The sequence below is a fragment of the Astyanax mexicanus genome, chromosome 18 (assembly GCF_023375975.1).
Source record: "Astyanax mexicanus isolate ESR-SI-001 chromosome 18, AstMex3_surface, whole genome shotgun sequence".
Classification (NCBI taxonomy): Eukaryota; Metazoa; Chordata; class Actinopteri; order Characiformes; family Acestrorhamphidae; genus Astyanax; species Astyanax mexicanus.
In genome coordinates this window covers 19,903,370-19,928,745 of record NC_064425.1, presented here as the reverse complement: position 1 = coordinate 19,928,745, position 25,376 = coordinate 19,903,370, and the positions used below count along the sequence as shown (strand labels likewise).

General features: G+C 34.6%; 3 protein-coding genes across 3 annotated transcripts; 1 reads left to right on the top strand and 2 right to left on the bottom strand.

The window, feature by feature from the left end:
* Positions 1-2,745: 2,745 nt before the first annotated feature.
* On the bottom strand, positions 2,746-3,943 carry LOC103029022 (olfactory receptor 51L1-like). Its single transcript, XM_007236787.4, has 2 exons — positions 3,889-3,943; positions 2,746-3,747 (listed from the first exon to the last, which is right to left on the bottom strand). The coding sequence occupies exon 2, from the start codon at positions 3,708-3,710 to the stop codon at positions 2,772-2,774; it is 939 nt and encodes a 312-aa protein (XP_007236849.2). The 5' UTR covers positions 3,711-3,747; positions 3,889-3,943; the 3' UTR covers positions 2,746-2,771.
* An 8,315-nt stretch (positions 3,944-12,258) lies between these two features.
* Positions 12,259-14,409, top strand: LOC103029441 (olfactory receptor 142-like). The gene has a single exon (XM_049467509.1). The coding sequence runs from the start codon at positions 12,706-12,708 to the stop codon at positions 13,627-13,629; it is 924 nt and encodes a 307-aa protein (XP_049323466.1). The 5' UTR covers positions 12,259-12,705; the 3' UTR covers positions 13,630-14,409.
* A 2,645-nt stretch (positions 14,410-17,054) lies between these two features.
* LOC103029760 (olfactory receptor 10A6) lies at positions 17,055-19,107 on the bottom strand. The gene has a single exon (XM_007236789.3). The coding sequence runs from the start codon at positions 18,871-18,873 to the stop codon at positions 17,902-17,904; it is 972 nt and encodes a 323-aa protein (XP_007236851.2). The 5' UTR covers positions 18,874-19,107; the 3' UTR covers positions 17,055-17,901.
* Positions 19,108-25,376: the final 6,269 nt, after the last annotated feature.

The following is a 25,376-nucleotide window of genomic DNA, read 5'->3' as shown; positions in this document are numbered from 1 at the left end:
GACTAACAGATGAATGTTTAATAATATAAAAAAGACATATTGCATGACTGCATCTGCGTCCTCTAATGAAGAGCGTATAAGATTGCCTTTTATACAGTCCCCTCCACAGTTAATCAGATATGAAACAGTTGGCCAATTAAATTGAAGAGATTTGTGTGGTGAAGGTGTGATTGAGTTGTTGTGTATGTCTCTAGAGCTACACTGTTTAAAGCTATAGATGATGTGTTTGAGAAGACTACATCAGTTGGCTCAATGGTGACAGTTGTTAATATAATCTGTATTGAATCAACGTTCCAATCTGATGTTGATTTATCATCAGTGTTGATGATATATTGATGTTGATATTGAAACAAAAAATATATATTACAAAAACAACACTACTTTAATCATCTTTCAACATTTTGAAAATCCTTTTACTTCAGAAATGAAAAATTTCAGTCAAAAGTTTCTCATCCAATGTTTTTTTTTTTTTTTTTTTTTTTTTTACAACATTTTAAATAAATACTGAAGGAACACATAAGGAATCATGTAGTGAACTTAAAAGTGTAAAACAAACCAAAATACTCTGTAAAGCTCTGTAAAGGCAACTCTTGGTCTTGCTTTCTTGAGGTGGTCCTGATGAGAGCCAGTTCCATCATAACGTTTGATGCTCTTTGCGACTGCAATTGAAGATACATTCAAAGATCTTAAAACTCATTTCTTAAAGTATTTTTTTCTTTACCTATTTGAGTACTTCATGCCATAATATGGATTAAAAAAATCACTTAAATAGATGTATTAACTGCTTTCAACCCTGCTACAATCCTACAGCAAGAATCATTAAATGGAAAAAGAATAGGGAAATAACAGAGAAAAGAGGTTTTTTTTTTTTTTTTCAAATGTCATTTAATATTTTTGGTAGAGTTTCATAAACAAAGTAAACATGATCACAAAAACAACAAAAAAATCTCCTTGTATCCACTTCCTTTGACACGTGTCAAAAAAATAAAATAAAAACCTTTCCAGTAAAGTTGGCTATGTGAAGGATCCAAAAGCCTGAAAGCTGTATAACTCCTTTTGAGACAAAAAGACTTGAGTGCTAAAAAATTCCTGTCACGGCCAAACTTTTAGTCATGATTATGTAAAAGGTAGTTTAATTAACCCTTTAAAATAATTAATATGTAATTAAACCAATATACTACTGGCAGACTGTAACCATCCATCTGATCATGATCCTAATCCAACTTCAATAGTGTTTCAATATCATCTTACTATCAAAGATGGAACTAAAAACAGGGCTGCTAATTCTCCTGCATAGGCCACAGAATCCAATTAAACTTTGATCGGCTCTTCTGTTGTCAAAACTGCAGCTTTTATTTTATTTTATTTGAAGCACTGAGAACTTTGAAAGTGCAGGTGTACTTTATTAAAACAGCCAGGATACTGTGTGTATAAACAGTCTTTTTTAATGAACTATCTGTGCACTTTCAAAGTTCTTAGCGCCTTGTTTTAAATGTCAAGGTCATCAAAATTCTACTAATGAATCGTGGAGCTGTTTTGAGCTTGTTAATGGTGTAAAATAGCTATTTTTTTGCATGGACAACTGTATGCCCCTATCACTAGCATTATAAGCTTGTTGGGAGCATCTACTTCACACTGGATTTTTCTTTAAACATCTATCCAACTACATTAATCTCATTACTAGACTCATGTACTGTATCTTAATATACTGTAAGCAGGTTGTAATTGGTTAATAGCTGGTGGTTTGTATAGATGGGTTAACATCTCAGACAAAGCAATAACAATCCACATAGTTTATCAAATTAATTAAAATTAATTTGTATAACAGTAATAAAAATAGAGATAAATTCATAGTTAGACATGATTTAGTGATTTAGATATGATTTAGTGAGCTATCTGGCTACCAATATTGATTATGGATGTACATTAAATGAAAGGTAAGATTGTTGTTGATTATTTACAATTTCCTTTTTTAAATTTGTGTCCAACATGAGGAAGAGAAGGAACAATAGAATAGAAAATTATATTATGATTGTTATTATTATGATTATACATGGATCAACTGGAAAATAAAAAACAACAGCTAGGTTAAACTACTGCAGCAAGTGTCCTGTCCAGCAGCCAGATTCCCACAAATTCAGTTATTCCCATCCTGGCCTTTTTTTCTATAGCTTTCAGACAGTGTTTCAGAGAGTATATATATATTTGTATATATAAAATAAGTACTTTAATTTCATTGATCATGTTCATTACATCTTTTACAACTTCAAAACATAATAACAAACTGAAGCTCCCTATTCATTTGTCCTTTGACATCCAACCAGGGCAAAATTGCATTTATACATACATGAACAAAAAGTAGTTAAGTTGTTATTACAAGTATATACAAAAAACATTTAACACATATAATATTAACACACATAAAACAGTTAAAGGCTATTTTATATATATTTATTATATAGAAAAAAAAATCCTAATTAAGTGAAGCAATTAAGTGAAGAAAATGTCTCTGGAAAAGTAAAACTAAAATAAGAAAAACATAAAAAGAACACACATACATTTAGTTGAATATTGTAAAGTACACTTTTAGACTCTTTACTGGGCAAATCAGAACAATACTAAGCAAGAGTAAAGTCCTCATTTACCTTGCTCTAAGATGCAAAAAACAAAGAAAAATACATTATTTTTGTGATATATATGATTTCCAAGTGTATGGTGACAGGTGATTTACAGAGTAAATAAATAAATAAAATGTAGATATGTAAATCTGTTCATTGTGCATGCTGGCAGTGAACAGTTTGTTTAGGTGTTCTTAGAAGATGTCGAATTTTTCTCTGAATATCAGGAAAGTTGAGGCCATAAACGAGCGGATTTAAGAGAGGAGGTATGATGAGAAACTCTAGTGAAAGTATGATCGCTATTGCTGGATGTAAATTCTCGAAACGGGTAAAGGTCATTTCACAGAAAATAGTGATTGAGTAATTAACAAATGTCACCAAGTGAGGAAGGCAGGTATGGTACGCCTTCTTTCTTAACTCTTTGGAACTTTTTTGACAGATAATAAGAATCTTAATATAGGTATACATAATGAACGTCAGTGGGATTAAAACAGTTGTTATTAGCACAACAAAACCATAAATGTTGTCAATTTGAGCACTTTGACATGAGAGCTTTGCAATAATCCAGTTGTTACAGTACAACTTTTTGATATTATTACCACACAGCTGTAGTCTGTTAATCAAAATGATGCCAACACCAATAGAAAACATTGGATAAATCCAGGATATAGCTATCATCACAGTAAGTACCTTGGGCGTAATGATGCTGTAGTATTGTAAGGGTTTACTTATAGCAACAAATCTGTCGTAGGACATTAACATTAAGATTGTAAATTCATATGATGCATAAGTGTAAATGACAAAGGTCTGTACGTGACATGCAGGACGGGAGATGGTGTGTGAATCCAACAGCAAATCAGTTAGCAACCTTGGGAAAAAGCCAGCTGTACCATACAGAGAATTGACAGACAAACATGCAATCAAAATATACATAGGCTGGTGCAGTGTAGGTTCCAGAAATATCACAAGGACGATAATGATGTTGAAGAACAATATAGTACAGTACAGGATCAATGCCAAAATAAAGTACAAGTATTGGAGATACCCCAGATTTTCAAACATGGAGAAAAAGAGGATTGTTTGATTTTCCATCACTTTAGATGACAAACACTGAACTCATTGTCCTGAACTGGAAAGAAAGAAAGAAGGAACATCATTATGTTATTATTCTCATCATTATCAACGCACAAACAATATGCCCAGAAAACATTTCATCATTTTTAACACATAATAAATAACAAACTCTTCATCTCTAAGACTGTTAACATACCCTGCTGCAGTTCGTATAGACAGCAGAAGCAGCAGGAGATTCCTCCAGAAGTAAATGTGAGCCTCAACATTCGGCTGAGTTTATATAGTATAAGGTCACAGACATATGTCAATAAAGGCCCCTGGCTGTGTCCCTTTTGTTTATTGTTTTGATGTAACACAAGTGAGTTTAATTAGCTACTGGTGTGGGAAAACCACGTCAAATTTGCATTTAGCGTTTTTTTATAGAGGTTTGTGCAGACAAAACTTAAACAAACATATAAAACTTAAATATACTTTAAACGATAATTCATATTATAAACATAAAAACATGCTAAACATGCAAACTATGAAGTACACTGTAATAACTGAATTTTGTCTTAGAGATTTTTTTAACAATTTTTGTCTCATTTTAATAACAATGAGACAAAGGCGGTGAATCAACATAAAAATAACAATAATTTACCACGAACTTTTAATGGGGCCTACATAATTTATTTTAAAGAGCTTAACAGTCAAGGTGTTGTCCATTTGGAAGACCCTTTTGCTCCCAAGCCTTAACTTCCTGACTGATGTCTTGAGATGTTGGTTCAGTATTTCCACATTATGTTTTTTCCTCATGATGCCATCTATTTTGTGAAGTGCACTAGTCCCCCCTGCAGCAAAACCCAGAAACACCCTCGTGTTTCATAGTGGGATAATATTTTCAGGATTGCAAGCTTCTCCCTTTTTCCTCCTAATGGTCATTTTGGCCAAATAGTTCAACAGTTCAGAACATGTCTCCAAAAATTAGGGACTTTGCATTAATCTGTCTTTTTTATATTTCTTTTAGAGTAATGGTTTATTCCTGGCAGAGTGGCCTTTCAGTCCATGTTGATACAGTACTTGTTTCACTGTGGATAATTCTCACATTCTTACCAGCTTCAGCAGCATCTTCACAAGGTCTTCTGCTTTTGTTTTTGGGTTGATTTGCACATTTTGGGCCAAAGCACGTTCATCTCTGGGGCACTGTAGGCTACCCGTCTCCTTCCTAAACGGTATGATGGCTGGACATTACCAACTTGTTTGTACTTGCGTATAATTGTTTGTACAGATGAAAAAGGCACCTTCAGGCTTCTGAAAATTGCACCCAAGGAAGAACCAGACTTGTGCAAGTCCTCAATTCCCTTCCTGATATCTTGGCAGATTTAGACTTTGCCATGGTGTTAAACAAAGAAGCAGTATGTTTCAGGTGTGCCTTAAAATATGTCCACAGGTATGTCTCTAATTAACTCAGGTGATGCCAATTAACCTATCAGAAGCTTCCAAAGAAATTACATCATCATATGGGCTGCTCCAACCTGTTTAAAGGCATAGTAATCTTAGTGTATGTAAACTTTTGACTTTGCAGAAAGTAATAAAAATGCCTAAATATTCTCTTTCACTTTCTCTCTCTCTTTCTCATTATTATGTCAGCAAATATACATAATTATAAATAAATATAATAAATAACTTGAATTGAGTTAAAAGTTATTTAAAGTGAACAATAATTAGGAAGCTTTACTTATGTAATCCAATTTAATAGTCATTTATATTCCTTTCAATATTTTGTCTTATTGAGCAAACGGTAAAGTAAACTATAGTTTGGACAGAAAAAGATTGATAAGATCAGACAAGAGCCCATCTAAATGCTTCACAGAGTGTTTTGGTTTGTTTAACACTTTTAAGTTTACTACATGAAACTGTATATATAAACATTGAATGAGGAGGTGTGTACAAACTGGTACTGTATATTTTGTAAAAATTTGCTCTCAGTTCTACCTTAAAATACAAAAAATAAAAAAAAAATGATCTAACTTTGATGGAGCTGCAGGAGACCTGTTAGGAGAATGCTGTGTAACCAGATTAATACTTGTGAAATATCCTGTAACATTACTCTACTTTTTAAGTCCCCATGCTGACATTATGACAGTGGTGTAAAAGTGATTTTTTTTTTCTTGTTTCTAAATATCCCCTGTCAAATTATCAATATATCAAATTCAATATACGGTTATTGCTATGACATGGTTTTAAAATATTAGAAGTAATAATTATGTATAAAGGAGTACAGTCCTGCAGACTTTTAATTAGATAATGGATTTTTTTAAATCATTAATTAATTAAGAAAGTAATGCATATCTTTTTTTATGCAGTCACATAGGGTGTAGGCCTGTAAGTCACACAAGAATAAAACAAAAATGCAGGAAGACCCATGTTGCTACATTATTATATAAACATTACATGACATGGCAGGGATTTATTATCTTGCATTTTTAATTAATGTGATTTTTTAAAATATATAACATTCATCTATTTGAGTTGTATACACAGTATAACCCTAAACACTAGTAAGATTGAGTGGGTAGTGGATACTGTAGTAAAACACAATCTATAAGCTGAGAAAGGGCCTTCATTTTCCAAAAAAGAAAACTTTCTCTTGCAGTCTTTCGCAATATACTATAGGTTAATTTAAAAAGAGTTAAGGTATGTTGTAAATTAATAAGTGTGTATGTTTTAATAAGCATGTGTCATTGTGTGGGACCATCAGTAAGTATGAGTATACAGAAATAATACAAGTCATTTTTAATGTAAGCACTTATGATTTTATGTGTATTGTATGATGTGTTAAACCTATTAAATAAGGCCTATAAAAGACCTATAAAACTTAAAACATAAAAGTAGCATTCAAATTTCATCATGGCTTCCAGAAATCTGTAGAGAGACCTAATGATGCTCATTGTGTCCCTCAGTGGTGTCATTTGGCTTTAATAAACATGTTTGTTACAGGTCAGTCTCTCAAATGGCTCTTTCTTCAATCCCAGAAGAGGAGGGTGTCCACAATTTCTCAGTGGATAACACCACACAGACGTTGCCTCTCATAGATACAAGATGCAATATAACACCTTAATTAGTCCCACTGCTGAACTGTTTACTGTGTGGTCACAACTCAGGACATCATCAAAAAATTAAGCAAAAAAAAAACAAACACAATGACCTAAATTAACCTCATTCAGTATAAAGAATTACTGATTTTACTATTCAAGAATGTAAAAAAAGAAGAATGTTTTTTATTAGAATGAATATTGTGTTTGGGGTCTAACTACTTCTGTTACAAAAGAGTAAACACTGTCCTGTTTTAATTTCTGGTAGAAATCTCTTCTTCATTCAATGCACTCACAGGTTTCTTAGGTATTTAATCTTACTCAGCAAATTTACATATTTATGCCAGTTGTATCATAACGGTCTACTGTAAACAGAAGCTATATGTGAGGTTTTATCAATGTGATTGCAAAAAGTATCCCCACACATCATGGAAGCACTGTATAAGCTAGAATCAGCACTGAACATTTGTGTTGTTAATTTAAGACTCAAACATCAATACTACAGTGCTACAGCCCCAACAGTGTCAACCAAGTGTCCAGACTACTAGTTCACTTTAAACGTGTGCCATGTGCTGACTGGTTTTATATTAAAGCCAGAAAAAAATAAATAATTAAAAATGGCGTATTTTTCACACTGTAAGGTGCATCGGATTATAAGGTGCACAATCAATAAACGCATTTTATGCGACACTATTAACTAAGCCAAGTTTTCCTTCTAATTCAGCAGGTAAAGCTAAGCTAAGTAAAGTAAACAAAAGTCTAATTCTTAAATAAATCTACCGCTGGATGTTAATCTACACATATTTGTCTCCTGAAAACTGTTAATTTGGGTGAGTGAAGCACTTCTGTTTATTTACAGTAAACTTAGATTTCCAGAGTTCCACTAAAGCTGGAGCATTAACATTAGCAGCTAACTGGCTGTTACCAGCTAATGCCGCCCGACTAGCTACTCCAACAGTGCTAGCCGGGGCTAGCAGTTAGCATGCTTAGCAGCTAATGCTAATATTGCTGGAGAACTAAACTGAAACTCCTGTAAAACGCTGCACTTCAGCAGAGTGTCTTTATTGCTCCTTACAACCTGACTGGTAAAATACATACAAAAGGAACACCAGATTATAAGGCGATTTTTAGGAAAAATAGAGGATTTTAATGGCACCTTATAGTGTGAAAAATACGGTATATAGTAAATGAATTGCGTTTTGTAGTGTGATGTATTTTTCTTAATCCATAAGTTACTAAGGTATGCTGTTTGATAGCCTATAACCTATCACTGGCTTGCAGTGAGCAGGCCTGGGGTAGCGGCTTGTGTTGCAAATTCCTGAAACTGCCTACGATTCAGATAATTTAACCCAAAGAGTGACATGATGATAATAATGTGTTCTCTGAGTGCTCCCATGATGCTTTGGGGTGCCTTTAAGATTTGTATTTAGTTAAAATGAAAATAATTTGGTTGAATTCCCTGGTCCTGGATTTATGTGTGCACGTGTCATACTGTCCCCAGTAACATGCAGCCCACCTTTACCTGATCAGATTCATGTATAGTATCTAATACTGATCCAATGATAAGGGCTAACAGGCTCTATCACTGGCTCTATCATTTTAGTAGCTTACAGACCCACTGAGAGCTCTAAGTGTTAGCTCAGCCAGCTTTTAACCACCTCAACAAGACAGAATGTGGCATATAGATGAGCTGCCTGTACATTAACTTAAGACTCCCCATAATCAGTCTTTATAGCCTGTTACACTTTAATATTTGCCACACTGTTTGCTTCATATGCAGTTGGCAGTTGTAATTGCCCGCCTGCTTACAGCCTAAAGACACTGATAGATTCATTAATAATGGAGTAAATATGAAAATAAATTATCATGTTAATACTGTAGCTGTATATTTAAACTAGATCTAGTTGGACAAAAATAGTAGTTAGTCTGACGTTTACCTGAACTTTATACTAAGGGCCTGGCAGGATAACCACACTTTTCACACATACAGTTTCTCTAGGTAATGACTGGGAAATTTATGGGTTGCTGTGCATGTGTGATAGGGGCTTAAAGCTGCCAGTGGGCCTTTTTTAATACCTTGAATGCAGGTATTATTTATTCAAGAGGCTGAAGCAAATGAAGTGAAGTTGTCCCCATAACATCAAGGTATTTTGAATAGCCAAGTATGTTAAGGGTAGGCATGGAATTACTTGGATTTAATTCATTTTTTGTAGAGATATTTGGGAAGTGGGTATATATTTTGGCTTGTTTTCAACCAATCATTCAAAATAAAAACAAAAAAAACAATATCCAGATGAATCGCACAATGGAAAAATTGTGTATAATCTGGAATACAGTGTTTAAACCATGCCATGTAAAGCCACCAAGGCCTAAATTGTCACTTTAGGCCTCCTGTGTTATCATGGATGATGTGTGCTCATTAGGATACTGTGTCCTTAGTATTATTCCTCCAGGATGTCATGCAGTGTTGACAAACATGTTTGTTAGGCACCACAAGTCTATTCTGACGCCGATCAAATGTCCCTTTGGAGGTGGTGTGGGAGCAGGTGACAGGACTTTGTCCCTCAATATGTTTGGGGATTACAGCTCATCTAATTATGTCCCAGTGGCCATGTATTCAGGAAAAGCCTTAACGTTGTGTCATACTGGACTACTGGTCTATATTTCAAGTAATAAAGCTTTAAAATATAGCATGTTTCAAAATGAAATATATTTAATACTCCCAGATGATAAAATGAAAGTTAATATTGTTTTGATATCATTACAATATCAACAGTGTTATTTTTTCAATGCTTGTACAGCTGTTCAAAGTTGGCTGTGGTAATATTTGAAGCATGTTATATGTTATATGTAGACTATTATTTCTTATTACTTTATTGGATGATTTGAGTACATTGTTTACTTATTATTACTTCTATGGAAAAAAAACATGCATTTTTTCTCCAATTTAAAGAATAGGAATATGACAACTGTCATTTCACATTAAATATTAGGTCATTATATCTTACTATACCCCTGAGTATAGTTATCCTTTAACTTTAACAACACCTTAATTGCAGTGTAAATCCTTAGAGGCCAAGAAGATCAGTGTAATAGTTGCTTGACAATCCAGAGGGATGTATCTCTAAGGTAAACTGACCATTAGTTAATTCTCACTTGTCCGAGTGCAAACAAATATTGTTACATTGAACTAATTGACACTATATGAGTTCTAATAACACACACCATTAAATGCCTAATACAGTACCACAGGTATTTGAAAGACAGTAGAGGGCGCCAAATAAATGAGGCTTAATTGCAGTTCATGTCATTTACTCCTAACAGTGGAGGCTCAATCATAAATACTGCATATAAAAAAAATTGGAAATAACTGAACAGATATTAAGTTATTGATGTATATCCTGGGCCAGCCATATTACTAACTGACCTACCTTACTATTACATTGCCAATTTAGGTTACACTAGGCCTTTAGGTTACTTTTATAGGCCAGTGATTAACACTGTAGGTTCTGTTCACTGAATCACTCGACGAATTGCAGCATACTGATTATTTACTGTTGGTGATTATGTACACAGTGTTCACTGTAGAAAACCAGTGTTGCATTCATTTTTCACCCAGATCTTGCATTACTGATGGTAGAGTCTGACCACTACGCAAAGCCTTCTCCAGCACATCCCAAAGATTTTTTTTTTGATATTACGTTTAATGTTTTCACACAAACCAGAAGAAATGCATCTGTCTGCATTGAGACTTAATAGTTTGGAAACATTTGGCAGCATTTTGTAGTAGCTAATTGTATATTCACTGATGTATAATTGTAAGGCCTACTGGCAGCTGTGAATCAAACAATCTCACCTCTCAACCACTATATTTGCCAGATATTCAGTCAGGTCTATAAGCCACAGTGCCACTGTCTGGCATCTGATAATCCAACAAGAGTGTCAGCTTCTATTTGGCTAGTGACTGTTAGTTGTCAGCATGTCACCATAGTGGGTTTGGTCGGAGTTTGGGGGCTTACCTGAGTGTGCTCAGAGTGCACCAGTGTCTTTCTTCAGCAATGATGAGCACTCAAATGTTTATCTTTTTAGTGACCAGAATGGAAACATCACTCACTTCAAAGGTTCATCCTGCCCAAACATGGACCACATCCAGCATTTATCTGATCCATATTAACATGCATGGTAGATCAGAAGTGAGGTGGTCAGTTCTAACAGTGGTGTTGATGGTGATTTTTAGTTTTCTACTAAATTTGGACAGACAAACTGACCCTTACACTTTGCCAAACTATATTGATGAACGGACAAAGAGAAATACTTCAAATTAACCTGAAATAAACTTTTTTAACATTGACTTGCACTGAAAGTTTTTTTTCTCTCCTGTAAAGTTGATGTTTTGGAGATACTTGGTTTTCATTGGACAGCGATGATAGGCAAATGATCAACCCATCAGATTTACACATGGGCAGTATTGGCAGCAGGTTGCTGGGGACAGTGTGATGTCCATGTGCAAAGAACAGAACACTAAAATTGTTTTTAACCCTCCTTATACCACAATATCATGTAACAGTTGGGTCAGTTAACCTTTTTAGACACACTACAAAATAAAAAATAATTATAAAATATAATACATGTGTTGCACATTGCATTTTTGTCTGGTTTGGCAAAAATAGTAAGAATAATAAAAAACAACAGTGAGTCTGTAGGTTACTAATATATGCCAGAAATTAGCACTGTAAATTCTGAAATCACATGTTCATTTGCAGATTTAAACATGAATGGCAGAAGCAGCATTTAGCTGGGATGGTATATAAAAAAATATATCAATGATGCCTGACAATAGAAATGATAAAGAAGCATCAAAAGATACACCAGATTTTAAAACCTTTATTGAGCCTAAAAAAAGTTACAGATGGAAAGGCATTAGTAGCACCACATGTGACCCAAAAATAAGTTAGAGTCAAAGTAGGCCCTCTAATTCTCTAAATATGTTTTGTTTGTAGTTTTGAAATATATCAGGGTCAGTTCTAATAATTACCTACAGTTGAATACTCTTTTAATTTTCTTCACTTTAATTTGTTTTGTGTTTTAAATTAATTTATTTATACTCACAATAACTGATTTACTGGGCACATAGTCATAATTATATGTAAATTCATGGTAAGGAAAAAGCAGTAGACATACAATTTCCTGGACACATTATCATCATCACTTCCTCACCTCAACCCTATAAATTTAGACCAACTTCTTTACAGCAGCAGCACAACACAATTTCCTGTATTGCACGGGAAATGTTGAGGATTATATGACTTCATTGAAGCTCTGTATTTCATGTACTGTTTTATGGGTAATTTAACTGTTCTCTTTTAACAGTGTGTATGTGTTAAAAGTATATTGGTTTAATTTCTTAAAACATTTTTTTGCCTTTGTGCAATTTCACTGACATTGCTGTTACATTTTAAAGATGTATTTACAGGTTTCATAGATCACAATCTTATCCACAGATGCAGAGGGGCTTAATGTTGATATTCAGAATGTTTATTTTATTTTAATGTTTATATTTATTGAAACAGATCTTTGTGATTAATTCTGCATTGCATTATTTCTGAATCAGTGTTTTGATTTGTCTATTTTTTTTTTTAGGATTCTTAACCAGTGCCCATCTGCTTACGCCTGTGTGCTTCTGACATGGCAGTGGTGTGATCTTCCTTTAAAAAATTTAAGTATCACTACTGTTCCTGCATATATCTGGTCACCACAACGGTCATCCAGAAGATTTTTTTTTTCTAATGCATGTAGATTACATTCTGTAAATAATATGTCTATTTAGATCCACTAATACTCTACGTACATAAAATATTGTACCAATCAATTGTCAACAGATTTATCTACCTGTTGTTTTTTTTTTTTTTTTTTTTTTTTTTTTTTACATATAAGAAATCATGAGTAATTCAACACGATACACTACCATTGTATTGGCTGGCTACATGGATGTGGGAGAAATCAAGTACCTTTATTTTACAATCTTGTTACTGTTATACATAACAATTATTTTAGCGAATTCACTGCTGATTGGAGTGATTTCTGTCGAGAGGACACTGCATGAACCCATGTATATGTTTCTCTGTAGTTTGTCTGTGAATGAATTATATGGCAGTGCTGCATTTTTCCCTGCTATTTTAACCCACATGTTATCCAAGTTGCATGAGGTGCCGATTGCTCATTGTTATGTACAGATTTTTTCACTGTACACATATGCGTCAGTAGAATTGGGGAATTTAGCAATTATGTCATATGACAGGTATACGGCTATCTGCTACCCTTTACTCTACAGCAGCATAATGACTCACACCAGGGTGTATACACTCATTGGACTGGTATGGCTGATTTCGTTTGCCAAATTCACCATCAATCTTTTGATAAATTTAAACTTAGAATTATGTGCAAATGTTATAGAGAAAGTTTGGTGTGATAACTACCTTATTGTGAAACTTGCATGTTCAGACACCACAGTGAGCAATATCTACGGCACAGTCGGTTCCATCATCAGTATACTTGTTCCGTTACTGTTGATAATATATTCATACATACAGATCTGGAGAGCCTGTTTGACCTCTTCTGCAGAATCCACACAAAAGGCTATACTCACTTGTACACCACATATTGCTTCGCTGTTGAATTTTTCTTTTGGCTGTTCATTTGAAATGTTTTCAAGTAGATTTAATAAGGTGTACATGCCTCCCGTGTTACGTGTAATAATTTCAGTTTACTTTGTGATTTGTCCACCACTATTGAATCCTATTATGTACGGAATAAGATTGACTAAGATAAAGATGGCATTCAAGACAAAGATTAATCACAGTTAGAAATGTTTTGTTTCTCGTAATAAATAATAAAGCGTTCACATTCTTTGTGCACCTACAGAGGTAAGCTCATAGTCTGCTTATGTCTCATTTTTACATTATGTACAGCCAAATAAAGAGCATAGATTAAAATAGATTGTAACTGATTGTAATCTGAGCCAACCTGACTAGCATTTGTGTCTAAACTCACCTTCTGACTCATTTGAGACATGCTCTGTTATATCTATTATACATCTTATATATTTGTACTTTGACACATAAATATTAACCCTTGCTTGCATGCACACAGAAGTCAAAATGGCAGATTTACATATATGGTAAAAATACAAACCACTGAAATAAAAAAGATTTGAGGTGTACCTTTTTTTTTAGGTGCAGGGCCAGTAACCACTGTCCGTATTGTTGGACTGATTGTATTAATACTAATTTTTGCTGTATGATTTTATTGTTGTGTTTATTTTTTTATGTGATAAAGATAAAATCACTGTTTTTGTTGTCTGCTTGATGCAAAAATGAAAAAAGGCAGATTTCTTCACTGGTAGCGGGTTGGAACACTTTTCCTGCTTGGGTGTGCTCAAAAAAATCCACATAAGCACATATGAAAGTTCAGTCCAAAAAGCATCTAAGGATTAAGAACATCTAAAATGGAGAGAGAGTGCTCAGTCATCTAAGAATAATCTTATTGCTAGGAAGCTTTTGGGAAACCCATCCCTGGTTAGTACATCAGTGTTAGAATGCCAAACACAATGTTATCCTGTAGGCCAGTGGTTCTGAAACTGTGATATTAGAAGCATACCAAGGTCAGGGTTTCCCCCAGGATTTCCTTGAAGGTGCGGTGGCAGGACCCCCCGGTTGGGAACCGATAATTTATATCACGTTAATGATATCACGATATAACACAATTACACATGTTTCCAGTTATTTTCTTTATTTCCAACTGTCACTGAAAAATGCCCACTTAAAACAAAAAGTTGCAAAAAGTAGGTTTCTTTAAAATAAATCCTTATTGTTCTTTTTTCAGATACGGTAAACGTAAAAGTGTGCAACACAAAATGTTAAATTATACATATCAATATCTTTAATCTTTAATTTAATTACAATAAAATGTTTACTGGACCGTGAAAACAAATGCATCACAGAGCTGTTCTAGGGTGCCTCTATTCTAGGGCCCTACATCCTTGCTTTATGACAGCTCCAGAAACAGAAACATAGCGTGATTTTCACTCCACCAGGTGAGTGAGCCTGAGTGGACACCTGCGTAAGTTGAAGCTGTTTAATCACTGTTTAATTCATCTCTCTCTCGCGCGCGCGCATTATGTTTCAGTCTCTCTCTCTCTCTCTCTCTCTCTCGCATTATGTTTCAGTCTCTCTCTCTCTCGCTATTTACAGGCGCGCTCTCGCTCTCTCTCTCTCTCTCTCTCGCGTTATGTTTCAGTCTCTCTCTCTCTCGCTGTGTCCTATACTCACACTCTCTCTCTCGCGCGCGCGTTATGTTGGCACTGCATGACTAACTACCGATTTCCACCCCCGAAGTTCAACACATGGCTGACGGAATTATTCCCCCCTAAATTTAGCTCCGGCAAATTTAAGACATTTTGGTTGAAATTTTAAGACAAAATAAGACTTTTCAAGGCCTTATTTGACAAAAATGAAATTTAATACCATTTAAGACTTTTTAAGGACCCGCGGCCACCCTGCTACATGTGCAGGAACGGCTAGAGAAGCCCTCACCTGTAGCCTCCCGAAATAGATGCAACATGCGAAAACAGCCGTGTTGTGTAGGCTACGTCTACAACATATTACCGATATAACCCTTGAACAATGTTCAACAACTTGTTCACAAATATAAAAAAACATCATTTCAGCGCCACATACCTCGGATTCAGTTGTCCAGTTTGACAGCCGGTGTCCTGTCGAGATGATCAAATTCCAGTGTCAGAAACGAGAGAGGGCGGGGCAACGCTGATCAAGCGCGGGAAAAACGCCGGGCTCCGAATTTTCACGAAGGGTGGCGGGGAAGAACGAAGGCGTGGCGGACCGCCGCACTGAAATGAACGTGGCGGAAACCCTGAAGGTGGTTCACTAGATGACCTTAGAAACAAATCAGCTTTTATTAAAATATTACTAAAATCTCTGTAATTTTCCTAACATTACAATTATCTGTATTTAGTGCTTTTCCCATTAGAACCTGTATGTAAGCTACACTTCAGGCTTTCAATTCAGCAGTTTAATTGGCTCTATAATAAAACCCTGTGGTACACCACAAGACATGCTATATAAACCAACAGTCGGAAACACAACAGCTAAATAAGGTAGTAAATACTGTAGTACACGGCTTGTCTTATTGTTTTACTCTGTCTAAATTCTACTAAGAATGTATTATTACTAATTTTTATTTGTAATAACAGCATGACATAGCATGTTATCTACAATTACAGATTACTACCATATATGCAAAACCGCAAAAAACATGAAGTGCTTTCAATACATTTATTAATATAGAGGTTTTCTCTTTAAACAAAAATGCAGAAGCGAGAAAATAGAAAAAAAAAAGATTCTGGTTAAGATTATAGATAAAATATCTTCTGATTTAATACAGGCTGAGCCATCCTGACTAGTAAAAGCCCAAAAACTTAATCATGCAAACGAACACCAGCACAAGTGACTCCAGTGCTTTGTTTCAAACCAATACATGCCAATATATTTGAAACAGACTGTATTAAAAGTGTCAATAAATCTACTTATGATTCAGTGTTTTTCTTTATTTCTTAGTTTAATTTGTTTTCTACATTGTCAATTAATATTTAAGACATGAAAACACTTACAGGACACATATTATCTAGTAAACAAACAAGTGTTTGTCCTCCACAGTGCCCTGGCCTAAACCTAACTGAGATGGTGATTTAGGATGAGCTGGAGCTTCACAACATGCAGCAACTATTGTTCAGCAGCTCCAGGAACTTCTTTAAGATGCTTAGAAAACTATTCCAGGTGACTCTACATAAGGAAGACACTGAGAAAATACCACATTAACCTCATTCCTCCTTTCCTCCTCTAACACACTACTCACCTTGGCCCTCTTTTAGGCCCTTTTAAAAATGTTTTTTCTTTGAACTTCTATGTCCTTTATTGTTAATGTACATCAGTATTTGCACATCATTATAAGTTGCTTTGGATAAAAGTGTCTGCTAATGTAAATGTAATGGTTTGTCATTCATAATTATCATGACAGGCAGGCCTAAATCTAATATAAATAAAATCAAAATTGAATAAATATAGCATTTTAAAACAAAGTTAACATACAGATTCACATTAATAGACTCGATAAGTTAAATTATTGAGGGTGTTTCCATTTATTTTATGATAGGTTGATCATGTAATTATTGTGACAGGCCTATTTAAAACAATACATATTGTTGAAATATACTAGTATGTGTAATTTGTTTTGTCTTTCAGTAGTTGTTAACATAACGCAAGTTAAAAATAGCGACGGTCTGGACCTTGGCCTGGTGAAACTTTCTCTAACTGGACCGTACTGAATCCTAATTAAATACCCCTTGTCTAGAGGATTTATTTAAATTTCAAGCAGTCATGGCCTGGGGTTTACAGTATGTGATGTGAATCAGATGTGGATTAGGAATGAGGGAAGGGCCCAAAATCATCCAGCAAAGCACTGTGAACAGACAGAGAAACCAGGAGTGCATAACAGGGCATGGGAGCACAGAGGACCCTAAACCAGACTCATACTGGGCAGGGAGACCAAAAAGAAACCACAAGGAAAAAATGAGTATTGCTTTAGATGCATGTATCAAAAAGTCATATTACAATTTTCAACAACAAATAAAATGTTATTTGTAATTTAAAATATTGTTTTATATATATTCTCTTATAAATTGCTAATTAGGTTTATAAAATATTACGTACTAAATTAAAGCGCAATATTATCAGGGGAGCTCAGTCTAAAGAGACAAACATAGGTCAAATAAAATTCTAACTGTATCATGACATTCTGCATATGTTACACATAGTGATAAGAGACCAATAATTCCAGTAAATGTTATTTATTACTATATGCAGAGTTTTATACAAGGATTGTAGTATATCACTCCAGTCAACACACACTCACGCACACACACACACACTGCAATTAAACAGTTTTTTTCCAAGGATAATACTGCATCCCTAACATCCAAACAACATAGAAAGTGTATACTTAGTTATTTACAACAATGCTTTGATTTACACAGCATCAATTCATACTTCTTAATCAAGCAGCTAAATGCTGATTTTTTTTACATGATCATCAGTTTTTACAGGAAATTCAAGACCAAAAACTCTTTTCTGTAGAAGCTTCCTGAAACTTTTGTTAATCTGTTCAGTTCTTATTCCATAAATAAGTGGGTTTAGAAGAGGTGGAAGCATAATAAAATGAACTGAAATAAAAACATTAACCTCTTTCGGAAGAAAGTTATTATATCGATTATATATGACAGAAAAGAGGCTGGCTGATAAAAAATTCATAAATGTGATTAAATGGGGAGCGCAGGTTTTCAGAGCTTTCTGCTTGGCATTTGCAGATGCTCTCAAACAAATGAGCAAAATTCTTATATATGACATGATGACAAATACCGGAGGTAAAACAACAAAAATAACCACCCCAAACAGACCATATATATCTACAAACGCACTCTTAACACAGGACAGACTTACTACTGCCAGGTTATCACAAAACAGCTTGTTTACAGTATATCCGCACAGAGGCAAATTTGAAGTGAAGTATACTTGTACGCCTAAAAAACAAATAGTGGAAGTGTACACTACTGCTAGAAGCAGCTTAACTTTAACTGGTGTCATAACGGTGTGATATTGCAGTGGTTTACAAATAGCAACATATCTATCATAAGCCATGACTGTTAATAGGCCATATCCAGACGATCCGTAAAAATTTACAAAGAAGACCTGCAGTAAACAGCCAGTATAGGAGATGTTCTTTACATTGTCAACAAGGTAGTTCATGATGACAGGAAGAACAGCAGAGCACCCAGTCAGTCCATTAATTGCCAGGTTGAATACAAATATATACATAGGCTTGTGGAGACTCGTGTCACAGTAAATCACCAGCATTAAAATGAAATTAGCAAAAACAGTTGTAAGATAAGTCACCAAAGTGAGAAAGAAAACTCCATAATTGAGCGGACTAGGAGGCCCAAAGGCCGTAAAAATAAGAGTTACGTTAAAATGTGCCATAATTATTATTACTGTTAAAACACATTTACACAGTAAACACAATGGACTGCCAACACAGTCAACAATAGTATATTTACAAATTATAAAATAATGGCAATTAATTAATGTGCAATTTTAAAATAATTAAGGAAAAACAACATTAATAAATAAATTACATCCCAGAACATACCAAGACATGCTATAATTATTTTAAGAAAACTGACAGAAAGACTTGGAGTCTCAGCTTGTCACACAGAGCTTTAGCTGTTTGAGCTGCTCAAGCTTCTAGAAACTAAGTTATATAGCTTGTCTTCTATGAGACATTTCTCCATGGGAGTCTAAGAGTTTCCCCTCTGGAATTAATTAGAAGGATTTTTTACTTGTCAATTTAGACACACAGGTATTACTGTAATGGTAAAGGTTATGTATTTGTGTACAAAATCAAGTTATGTTTGTGTTTTTCAATACAATTGGTCAATTTGAGGGCCAGAGATTTAAAAGTCTCAAGATCATGGTCGGCTTTTCTCCAAAATTGCAAGTCTTCTGTGGCGTGATTTTGTGGTTTAGTCAGGAGAACTAATATCATCAAACTGAGTGAACTTTTTTTTTGGTATATTTTATTTTGTTTGCTTTTTTTTCTTTTCAATATAATACACAACAATAGAAAACATGGGAATATGTAATTAAACAACAAACAGAAGGGAAAAAGATAAAAATAAAAATAAATAAACATTTATAATACATAATTGACATCTTCTAATGACATACAGTATAATATAGTTAAATATTAAGTATGAATATATTTAATACAAATTAGGTCGACCTAGTGTACAATTAGCAAATATAATCAAAGGTAATTTTTTGCAAAGATCTTAGATCCCCTGAAATCAATCGGTCTGGTCAAAGGAGTCTTTTTCAATGTAGTCAAAGAAGGGCTGCCGCACCTTGTAAAACATATCCAATTTGTTTCTCAAAAGGTAGATGATCTTTTCTAGGGGTATACAAAGTTTAATTTCAGAAATCCACATTTGGAAAGGAATATTAGTCTCAAGTTTCCAGGTACGAGCAACACAGATTTTAGCTGCTATTAAAATGATTTCAGTAAGCCTTATAGCAGAACCATTTTAAGGTTCGAGTTGGTAAAATTACCCAATAGACAAACTTCTGGATCTACTGGAAAAGAAATACCAAACATCTCTGATAATGTGTTACAAATTCTCTGCCAGAAGTCATGTACTTTAGGGCATGACCATGTACAGTGTAAAAAAGTACCACCAATAACACCACATCTGTAACAAAGAGGGGAAATATTTGAATTAAAAGTATGCAGCTTAGCTGCAGTATAATGAAGTTGGTGTAAGAAATTAAATTGAGTCAATCTGTATCTTGAGTTATGGTAGAAGTAACCCCATCTCTACAGAGATCTTCCCACAAATAAATGGGTAAATGCTCACTCGCCTCCCCTCCACCGTGAAGCCTCTCATCTCTCTGGCTATTCTTAGCACCTTGTCTCGGTCTTGGTAGCGTAAAAATCTGACCAGAACCGATCTTGGCGGTTCACTTGGAGCCGGTCGAGGTCCCGTTCATCAGATCTTCCGTTGTGCTAATGCGTTGCTCAGTAGACTGTTAATGGAAGCCCGAAGCTCAGATGAGGAGCTCTCAGGATCGGAGTCATCAGTGGGTGAGTTAGCTTGGGCGCCATCTTTACCTCCGTCCTCGCTGTGAAGTTTAGCGGTCTTCTGAGCTTCTTTTTTGGGTTAAGGTCGACGGTCCATTATCACAAAACGCAACAGAAAGTATCCCACGCTGACCAATGTAAACTAAAGGCTTACTGCAGTGCTATTATAAACAAAAACAGAGATAAATTTGAGGAGCTCTGGCGCTCACGTCTTCTCAGGTTGATGGCATCACGTGACCCCAAATTGAGTGAACTTACCGGCCAGTACAACTCAATAAAATGAGTTAAAAAAACTTTTATTGGGTCCCAAATTTTTTTGGTGAAGAAAATTTTTCGGGTCCCAAATGTTTTTGGAGACAAAGTTTTTTGGGTCCCAAATATTTTTGGTGACTAAAATTTTTTGGGTCCCAATTTTTTTTGGAGCCGAAAATATTTCGGTGTTGAAAAATTTTTGGTGTTGAAAAATTTTTTGGGTCCCAAATTTTTTTGTGGTGACGAAGTTTTTTTTTGTCCCAAATTTTTTTTGAGTACCAAATTTTTTTGGTGATGAAAATTTTTCAGGTCCCAAATTTGTTTGGTGATGAAAATTTTTCAGGCCCGAAAAATTTTGGAGACGAAGTTTTTTCGGGTCCCAAATTTTTTTGGTGACGAAAATTTTTTGAGTACCAAGTTTTTTTGGTGATGAAAATTTTTCGGGTCCCAATTTTATTTGGTGATGAATTTTTTCGGGTCCCAAATTTTTTTGGTGACGAAAATTTTTCGGGTCCCAAATTTCTTTGGTGACGAACATTTTTCGGGTCCCAAATTTTTTTACAGACGAAGTTTTATCGGGTCCCAAATTTTTTTGATGCCGAAAAAATTTTGGGCTCGAATAATTTTTGAGACAAAGTTTTTTCGGGTCCCAAATTTATTTGGTGTCGAAAAATATTTCGGGTTCCAATTTTTTTTGGTGACAAATTTTTCGGGCTGGAAAAATGTTGGAGACCAAGTTTTTTCGGGTCCCAAATTTTTTTGGTGACGAAAATGTTTTAGGTCCCAAATTTTTTTGGTGACAAAAAAACATTTCGGGTCCCAAATTTCTTTTGGTGACGCAAATATTTCGGGTTCGAAAAATTTTGGAGACAAAGTTTTCGGGTCCCAATTTTTTTTGTGGTGACGAAGTTTTTTTGGGTCCCAATTTTTTTTGGTGACGAATTTGTTTTGGGTGACGAAGTTTTTTCGGGTCCCAAATTTTTTTGGAGATGAACATTTTTTGGGTCCCAAATTTTTTTGGTGACAAATTGTTTTTGGGTGACGAACTTTTTTGGGTCCTAAAAAGTTTGGAGACAAAGTTTTTTTGGGTCCCCCCTTTTTTTTGGGTCCAAAACATTTTTTGGTGGCTCTTGCCACAGTGTTCATATAGCTTTCCCATAAGGCTGCTGGCACCATATATTTGCATACTGAGTGTGGCCACTCCCTTACTCACAATCTTTGTGTAGTCTGTTGCCCAAAGCTACCTTATCCTAGGCATGTAATTGTGTTATATTTGTGTTGCTTGCCAGGCCTCAGTGTTTTAGACTGTAAGAGAAAATTACCATTATTATGTGTTCATAATTGCTACAGTATGTTGGCTTGGAGCTATAGAGTTTACTCTTGTGCTTCCCCAATATTATGGTGTCAGTTTTGGCAGTTCTATAAAACCATGCTAAATTTGTTGAAAATATCTATATTTATAATTTAGCGAAGTCAAATTAAAATGATAACTTGACTTAGTTAAATTAAATTAATTTAAGATGTTGTATATTTATAACTTAACTGAGTCAAAGCAAAATTATGACTTGACTGAGTTAAGTTGAAACAATATTTTTTTTTCAGTGAGATTTGCAGTGATTAGTACCTCATAAAATAGCTCACCCCTTGATTAATATTCATAAAGCTTCTTATTAGTGCAGATCAAGGATCTGTTTTTGTCAAAAAGGTAATCATTAAAAAAAAATAAAGATAAAAATGTGACAGGCATGAACATTTCTGGAAGTTAAGAACAATCATATTTCACTTACATAGTATGGAAAAGTAAACCACTTTAAATAATGTTGGATTTGTTTGCTTTATTTTCCTTTTAACTTAATGCTTACTTTAAAGTGTTGGTAATCATGCTGTACATCCTGTATTTATTAGCCATTATAAATTCAGTTACAACTCAATAAAACTTGTTAATAATTCTTTGTAAGCATGATTATAAACTAGTGTTATGCCTCATAACCTCATCATTATCTTATAATAAATTAATGAACATTATAATGCAAGTATTATAATAATGGCTAATGAGTTTTAAACAGATAATAAATATATCCAGTGGCTTTAGGACATTATTTTACAGAGGACCAATTAAAGGTTATATAATGGGAGTACTGGTTAGCGAAAAACTCAAGGATAGTGTTCTTCTTGGGTGCCTTATTCATGTCAGAAACTACACACTGAAAAATATATTCATTGGCTTAACTTAACTCAGTCAGATTATTTAGATTTGACTCAGTTAAGTTGTAAATACATACAAAGTTAAGGCTAAATGATAACTTTATTCAACTTAAATGAGTTTTGTTCACACAACTGTTTAACTCAAATGGTTTTTCAAGCATTGTGGGCTTATATAATTGTGTTGACTTAATATATGTATTCTTAACATATTTAGCATATTGTTATAGAACTGCCAATACTGACAGCATAATATAAGAGCAACACAAATGTGAACTCTGCTGCTCCAAATCAAAACACTGTGACAACCAGAAACACTGAATAAAAATAAATAGCACTTACAGCTTGCTGGCTATCAACACATACATTACACAAATGCATGTCTAGAATAAGGTAGCTTTGGGCAACAGACAAACACAAAGATGGTAAGTAAGGAAAAGGCCACACCCAAGATGCAAATATATGGTGCCAGGGGCCTATAGGAATTTTATTCGCTCAACAAGCCTTTTTAAAGCTCACCTTCCGTCGTTTTTTCTTTCATTTTAAAATGTCTAGTTGTGGTCTCTAGTATGAATGAATGACATGTGAGCCGTTTTTGTAAAAAAAAAAAAGTGCTCAGGTGTCTCTGTATAGCTCTTTTTTAATGGACTGTTTTAGGGGTGTGTCCAAAATGACCGGATTCCAGCTTTGCTCATGAATATTCATACATGCAAACAGCATGCAAATATCTCTCCTCTGATTGGCTAGGAGAACTGCGACGCCCCTCCGCCGCTCTGCTGCTCACTGCCTCCCACCTCCTAACTGATGAGCGGTGATGTTGCGTCGCTTCAGCTCCGCCTCTGGGAGTTTCTCGAGCCAAGGTGGGCTGGTCTGTGAGTTTCTGCCTACGTAGGCAGAAAGATAATTCAAAATTCACCCGTTTTTCGGAGGGGGGAGGGGGGATTTCTTTGCTTAGCTCCTGGAGACAATGGGGGCTGCAAAACAGTTTAATGTGCAGGTGTACACATTCAACTCGGAGAGACCTACTGTATTCCACAAAAAACAAGAAAAATCGGATTTTCGTGGAAGGTGAGCTTTAAGTTTTCAGGTTGAAGTTCTCTGAACTCATTTGATTGAGTTGTACTGGCCGGTAAATTTACTCAACTTGATAATATTAGTTCTCCTGACCTAAAACCGATGTCCGTAAGTTTTAGGATTGGGGGGATTGGGGGCCCTCTCTGGTGAGAATGTGTAATTGCACTAAGCATGCGGAAGAATCTTTTGATGCGGTCTGAGCTTTTTTAGAAGTAGATTACCTGCAATGAGGTTATACTTTGGTAAAACCTGTTGCAAAAATGTGACAAAGAATATTTCAGAAACTGTCTCTGGAGATCCATACTATAAAAAACACCATGTTAAAATATATCATAATTACCGCATTTTTCGCACTGGACTATAAGGCACACTATCAATAAAAGTCTATTTTCTGGTCTACTTTCATATATAAAGTGCACCAGAATTATAAGGTGCATTATGTGACATTGATAAGGAACATTTGTGTCAAATTAATCTTTATTTATCACTGTGGTATGGGATGTTCATGATAGTTGGCAAGTGATAACATTGATGGCCTTATCAAAACAGCTGCCAGTGTTCAGAAACTTGTGGTTCGGTGAGAACAATAGAAAATCTCAGAATTATGGAAGCAATCTAGATAAACCACAAGCAGACAAATCAGTTCCAAGCTGATCACTGGTGTGTTGCATCCAGCAATTTTTTTATTCATTACTATCCAAATTTACTTAAAATGATCCAAAACAGTTACAGGGATTTTAACATTACATCAGACTCTGAATATTTAAGTGCATTCTGAAATAACAGTGATTCATGAATGTTGTAACATTTTTAACTAATGTTCACCAAATATCTAAAAAATGCAACTAAACTGTACATTAAAGGTAACATAATATGAATAAACTAAATACTAAATCTTAAAACTGAACCTAACCCCTAAACTAAACCCTTGAACTAAACTTTACATTGTTGAAAATCAACTGGTATGTAGCAAATAATCTGAGCTTTGGAAATAGGGGCATCAAATAAAGCAGGACTATATAATATATCTGAATATTATATGCAGTTGGAAATGCTGTAAATAAAAACATGTAAGATGTTGTATAGTGAAGCTAACACTAGGTGGTGGTAGATTAACATAGATGGCCACAGGCGTCAAATAGGTCTTATAGGCTGAATAATAATAATAATTGGAATAATGTATGTGGTATTAAAATTAACCATCTATGATCATTTGAGAGACTGTTAATTTATATTCTTATTCTTAACATTTGAATTGTTGCACTTTTATTATGTAATTTAAGTTGTTTTTAAGGTTTCTGCAAGGTATACATGTTTT